This window comes from Ochotona curzoniae, unplaced genomic scaffold (genome assembly GCF_017591425.1).
Source record: "Ochotona curzoniae isolate NIBS_2020 unplaced genomic scaffold, NIBS_Ocur_1.0 contig_3622, whole genome shotgun sequence".
Taxonomy (NCBI): domain Eukaryota; kingdom Metazoa; phylum Chordata; class Mammalia; order Lagomorpha; family Ochotonidae; genus Ochotona; species Ochotona curzoniae.
The window spans coordinates 22,447,837-22,453,251 of NW_024465926.1; the positions used below are offsets into that span (position 1 = coordinate 22,447,837).

At 59.6% G+C, this 5,415-nt stretch overlaps 1 protein-coding gene across 3 annotated transcripts; it reads right to left on the minus strand.

The window, feature by feature from the left end:
• Nucleotides 1-886: 886 nt before the first annotated feature.
• On the minus strand, nucleotides 887-4,757 carry IRX5 (iroquois homeobox 5). 3 transcript variants are annotated; one of them, XM_040982126.1, is made up of 4 exons: nucleotides 4,572-4,757; nucleotides 4,044-4,529; nucleotides 2,509-2,914; nucleotides 887-2,322 (listed from the first exon to the last, which is right to left on the minus strand). In XM_040982126.1, exons 2-4 carry the CDS (start codon nucleotides 4,290-4,292, stop codon nucleotides 1,508-1,510), a joined length of 1,470 nt encoding a protein of 489 aa, XP_040838060.1. In that variant the 5' UTR covers nucleotides 4,293-4,529; nucleotides 4,572-4,757; the 3' UTR covers nucleotides 887-1,507. The 3 variants fall into 3 exon arrangements, with proteins under 3 accessions (XP_040838060.1, XP_040838061.1, XP_040838062.1); XM_040982127.1 differs by having other exon boundaries at nucleotides 4,044-4,640; XM_040982128.1 differs by lacking the exon at nucleotides 4,572-4,757 and having other exon boundaries at nucleotides 887-2,319; nucleotides 4,044-4,292.
• Between the last annotated feature and the right edge of the window lie 658 nt (nucleotides 4,758-5,415).

A 5,415-nucleotide genomic window follows, 5' to 3' on the forward strand; every position in this document is an offset into this window, starting at 1 on the left:
GGCCACAAGTCCAGAAAGAAGACCTGGTGATGGGCTGAAGGGAGCCTTTGGGGGGGCTGCTCTCCCGCCCTCCCTCCCCTCACCCAGGGGCCGCCCCGCTCCCCGCGCCTCCCCCGCCCACTCTCCCGGCTGCGGCTCCACCAGGCAGGCTCGAAATCCAGGACAAGTGTGACACCTACCTGCCAAAGGGGGTAACCGTCCCCTCGCCCATCCCGCGGCCCCAGTCCCACCGCTGCCTGGACGTCCTGGGGGCTGCCTGCCACCGCCCCCCACCCCCGTCGCGGATGGGACGTCCGCTTATTCCATCAGATACAAAGAACAGATCGGAACGCCCCGGTTTTTGGAGAGAGTGGGAAAAAAAATCCCTGACTGGGGGAAGCCCCTCTCCTCTTGGCGTCCCCCTAACTCTCCCCGCCCCACATTAGCCTGCAGCACCTTTGAAATAGTAATAAGGGCTAAATCCGGCATAAAATCGAACTCATTAGCAAAGTTCACCAGCTGATTGCTTTGCATAAAACACGACACTGATTGGAAGTAATTAGGTTAAGCGACGGCACTGGGCTGGTGCGCGTTTCTAGTCGGCTCTGCCATCTTTTCTCCCCTCTGGGCACACACTTGGGTCCCTCTTCTTCCTCCAGGGTCCAGCCTACTCCCAGGCAGCCACAGCAGCGAGAGACTCAAACCCACACTCGGGAAGGGGCAGGGCTGGGCTCCCAGGAGCTTATTGCCCTGCTGATGCTTCCCACCCCCAGCCAGCCTCCTGTGGGTCCGTGGAACCTGTCAGTCTCCACCTCAGGGGGGAAAAAAAAGTTGCAAGTTCGCACCTTTTTGACCAAGGCAATGGACAGTTTATTGAGATTTCTAAAAAGTAATGAGTGGCTCTGAATATGTTAAAATCTCTTTTAATTAAATATTTTGCATTTTACAAAGGCGGCCTCAGTTTTTTTTTTTTTTTTTTACTTTTTAAATCTAGGAGTATAACCTGTTTCCTTTCTGTAATAATACTTTAGCTCATACCCACAAAAAAAATCAATAGGTGTAAAAAATTTAAATTAAACTTGTATTTTTAAACTGTGAAACAGATTTTTTTTTCTGGCGGGGAGGGCAAGGGGGAAACACAAATGTATATATTTATATTACAAAAAAAGAAACATTAAATGCCTGTACAGGTGTCTTGATTTTATAATTTACTTCAAAGATATTGAATTATCAATTTAAATACAAAAATGCTACATTAAATATACAGAATAGATTTAATACAAATCCTTCTTTTTAATTTTTTTTTCTTTTCTGTTGGTTAAGACATTGTGTGTGTAAGTGTGTGGGTGTGTGGATATGTTGACATCTTTTTTATGTCAGCCACCTCCATAAACTATAAACTTCTGAATAGGAGGGGTAGTTTATTTCTCTCTGTCTCTCTCTCTCTCTCTCTCAGTGATGGAAAAATAACTTGCCAAGGCCATGTTTGTTAATAAATTAGGAAAGTCCAGGACCCACGCAGCCCGCGTTAAATGTCGGACATACCTTTCTTCAATTCATAGGGGGAGTCTTTGCACAGGTCTAGCTGCGACGGGCTCCTCAACATTTTCGGGTCTTTAGCCAAAGTGTCCGCTCGGTTCAACACCGTCTGGTTTAATCCATTAAAATGGGAGCCCGGGGCGCTGGTGGCGCCTGCCCCGGGCCCTGGATGGCCATGAAGGTGTCCGAAGGAGCCATAGTTCGTGTAGCCGGGATAGAAGGGCGCGGTGTAGTATAGTGGCCGGGACAGCACCGTGCCGCCCGGGAAAGGACACTGCGCCGAGGGTGAGCGCGATGGTGTTGGGGCCGGCGACGCGCGGCTGCCTGCCAGGGCTGGCCCGCCTACCGGCCCGGGACACGGTGGGCACGGGGAGCCCTCGCTCCCGCCGCCCCCATCCTTGACCTTGTCCGAGGATGTGGCGATCTCTGCCAGAGACCACAGTTTGGGCTTGGCGATTACCGCAGGCGGCGGCGGTGGTGGCGGCGGTGGCGGCGGCGAGTGGATGACTGAGGAGGGCCCGCCGGGTCCCGGGGGCAGCTCTCCCGCAGCTGGATGCGGGCCCGGCGCCGACGCGCCCGCGGGGTAGTGTGCAGCCGCGGGGTCCTCCGCAAGCCGCGCCGCTGTGGGGCCGGCTGGAGAGGGCCCACCGACGCGGGTTGGCACGGGTAGGGTGTCGTGGCGGCCCTCAGAGGGCAGCTCCTTAAAATCCGAGTCGCTGAGGCTGCCCTCGGTCTCCTTGCCAGCAGGGGTGAGCGGCCCCTGCAGCCGCTCGCAGCCCGAAGCCGCCTTCGGCTCCGCTCCTCCTGCGGGGCAAAATCCAGGCTGTCAGAGGCGCAAGGGCCAAGTGGCCGGGTCCACGCTTCCGCCCGCAGATGGCAAAGACCCTTGTCCCCAATCCTCAGGTTCCATGTGCGTCCCCTCCATGACTCCCTTTTCCTTCCTGCCCCCGCCCCACTCCCGCTCACCACACTCTTCCCGTATCCACCAACCTGCTTCGGGACCCTCGGGGTCGCCCTTGTCCTCGGCCTTCTGGGGTTCGTCCTCGTCATTCTTCTCCAGGTCAATGTTCTCCTCCTCCTCCTCGTCCTCACTGCGGTTCCGCGGCGTCCAGGTCATCTTGTTCTCCTTCTTGAGGCGCCGGCGCGCGTTGGCGAACCAGGTGGACACCTGGGTGAGGGTCATCTTGGTGATGATGGCCAGCATGATCTTCTCGCCCTTGGTGGGGTAGGGGTTCTTGCGGTGCTCGTTGAGCCAGGCCTTGAGCGTGGCGGTGGCGTCCCGCGTGGCGTTCTTCCGGTACGCGGGATCCCCATATGGGTAGGAGCCCAGGGGCGCTGCATATGGGTGATAGCCCAGGGAACCGGCCATGCCGGGCGTGTGGTCGTAGGGAGAGCCCTGTGGTGGGGGGCAGAAGAGGAGGGGGGGCAGGCAAAGAGGAGGTGAGCGTCCCCGGGCCTTGGAAGCCACAGTTGGGCTGCACCCTGGGGGTCTGCGGTCAAGTGAGGCCCAAACTCCGGATTCCCACTGGAGGGAAGGGGGGCAGGGCTTGCGCTGGTTTAGACACAAGAGAAACCCCTCCCCCTCGTTAGAAGGCTGTCGGGGGGCAACCCAATTCGGAGTCCTGCCCTTCCCCAGCCCTAGAAGCTGTGCAGGACTCGGCACCACCCTGGTCAGACCCCAGTCTGCCGGGACACATCCACTGCCCGAGTGCAGAAGTGGCTACCGTGGTGCGGCCCTCGGTGCAGACAGAGGCCTGGGCAGCGGTGGGTGAAGAGAGAGGGTTAGGCCAAGGGAAGTCAAGGCTTATTATTATTATTGTTAAATCGGCAAAAAGCAAAAAAAAAAAAAAAAAATCGCAAACGAAAAGCTGTGCCTTCTTATCCCAGCACTCCCACCTCCAACACTGCTATCCCAAATCGAAGCCACGGCGCTTTTCCAGAAGGTGCACCCGGCCGAAAAAATCCCGGATACACCGCAGCTCGGCCCCGAGTTTTCAGAAATTTAATACCTCCAAATCGGATTGGGAAGATAGGATTACGGATTTGCAACATTTTGGAGGATTAATTAAAGGCGAGGCCAAAAACATTTAAATAGATTTAGCAGGCTTCTGCTCAGGTTTCGGGTCCGTTTCTTTTGAGCAACTTTTCCCAAATGGCAAACTCTCCACCCTCAAAATAAAATAAATACATAAAATTTGCAGAGCAGCCTAAATCTGACGTTTGAGCCAAATGTTGCCCTTTAACTGCAAAATTGTCTCCTCCGCGACCTCCTCCCCCCCCTCCCCACCTCCCAACACCCTTCCGTCCAGCTCAGCGATCCGAGCAAGACGCGACTCCTTCCCCTAGCAACTCCTGAGCGCGAGGCCCCGGCAAAGCCGAGCGAGACAATCGCCCAAGTTTGCAGGGGCCGCGCAGCCTGGCGGGGGGAACTGGGCGCTGGCGCCTAGGCCCGTGCGTCCTGCGGTCCCTGCCCTCGCCCGCCCCGGGCCGCTCTGGCCCCTCCGGGTCGGGTCCCGCTCACTCACCACGTACGAGGAGAAGGCGGCAGCGGCGGCGGCCGCGGGGTCGGCGCCGTACTGGAGGTGCGAGTTGTAGCCCGGCGAGGGCGCCGTGAAGGCAGTGGAGCCAGCGTAGGGCGAAAACGCGGAGCCCGAGGACGAGCGGCCGAGCTCATCCGTGCGGGGCCCTGAGATGACGCTGGTGCTGTACGCCGGGCACGAGTAGAGCGCCAGCGAGGCGGACGGCTGGTACAAGTAGCCCTGCGGGTAGGACATGGCCACACACGGGCATGGGGCGCGCCGCGCTGCGGCCGCCAACCAGCCGGGCGGCGCCCTGCGAGGGCGAGCGGGAGGGCACCTGGCCTCTGGGCTGCCTGGGCCGCCGCTCTTCGGGCCCCGGCTCTCGGGCCCGCGGCGCCTTTCTCGCTGGCTTCCCGCGCGCCTTCGGCTGCGCCCGCCGCGTCCGCTCCTCTGCGCGCCTCGCTCGTCCCGGCTGGGCTTTTTTCCCTCCCCCTTCCCCTCCCTTGCTGCTTTCTCTTTTTTTTTTTTTCCCGCCCCCCCCCCCTTCGCTCTTTGCACCGGGGGGCTCCGCTTTTGGCTTCGCAAAGGTCCTGCCAAGATGCTAAGTTGGAAATTGAGGATTCTGACGCCTTGTGCGCGCCTGAAGCTCCTCCTTCCCGGGGTGTAGTCGGTGGGAGGACTGGCAGAGCCTCTGGGCGGCCGCAGCCAACCCGGCCGCCAGGCGCGACTCGTCCTCACCCTCTTCCTCCCCGGCTCCTTCTCCCGCTCGCTGGCGCTCCCCTCGCCCCTCCCTAGCGCCCGCCTCTCCTCCGCGGCCCCCCTCTCCCCTCCTCCCTCGAGCCTCCCCCCTCCCCTCCCCGGTCTCTCCCTCGCTTTTTCTCGCAGACTCTCGAGCGCCGGCCCCAGGATGACAATCACATCCCAGGCGCTCAGCGAGCCCTCCCAACTTTCCTCCCCTGCTAACTCGGGGAGGAACGGCAAGTCCCGACGCACAGCGGCCCCCAAGAGCGGCCCGGGCCGCTTCGGAGCACAAAAGGCAGCGGAGGCCGCACGCCGCTCGGAGTTTAAAAAAAAAAAAAAAAAAAACAACCCCGCTCGGCGCTTTTCTCGCCACTGCAGATTGCGGACTTAGCGGATTTTCTGATTCTCGGGGGAGGCTGGGTTCCCAGGAGGTTCGGCGCCCACCCCCTCTCCGGTTTCTCCCCCAAATCAGACGGTTCGAGGCTGAGCTGGAGATCCAGAATGCGGGTCCCCGGGAGAGACGAATGGATGGATGCCTGCGTCCGGGGTGCACGGAGTTCGGAATGATTTGCCCTCTGCCCCAGCAGCAGCAGCAGCAGGTGGGCGAGACAGGCCTCGGACCTCGGCGCGTCTGCTG

Excerpts from the sequence above, each read along its gene's own strand:
- IRX5 (XM_040982126.1), bottom strand. The coding sequence starts at position 4,292 with ATGTCCTACCCGCAGGGCTACTTGTACCAGCCGTCCGCCTCGCTGGCG. Across the intron at positions 2,915-4,043 it reads CCGCCTTCTCCTCGTACGTG|GGCTCTCCCTACGACCACAC; the intron begins GTGAGTGAGCGG and ends CCCCCACCACAG. Across the intron at positions 2,323-2,508 it reads CCCCGAGGGTCCCGAAGCAG|GAGGAGCGGAGCCGAAGGCG; the intron begins GTTGGTGGATAC and ends TTTGCCCCGCAG.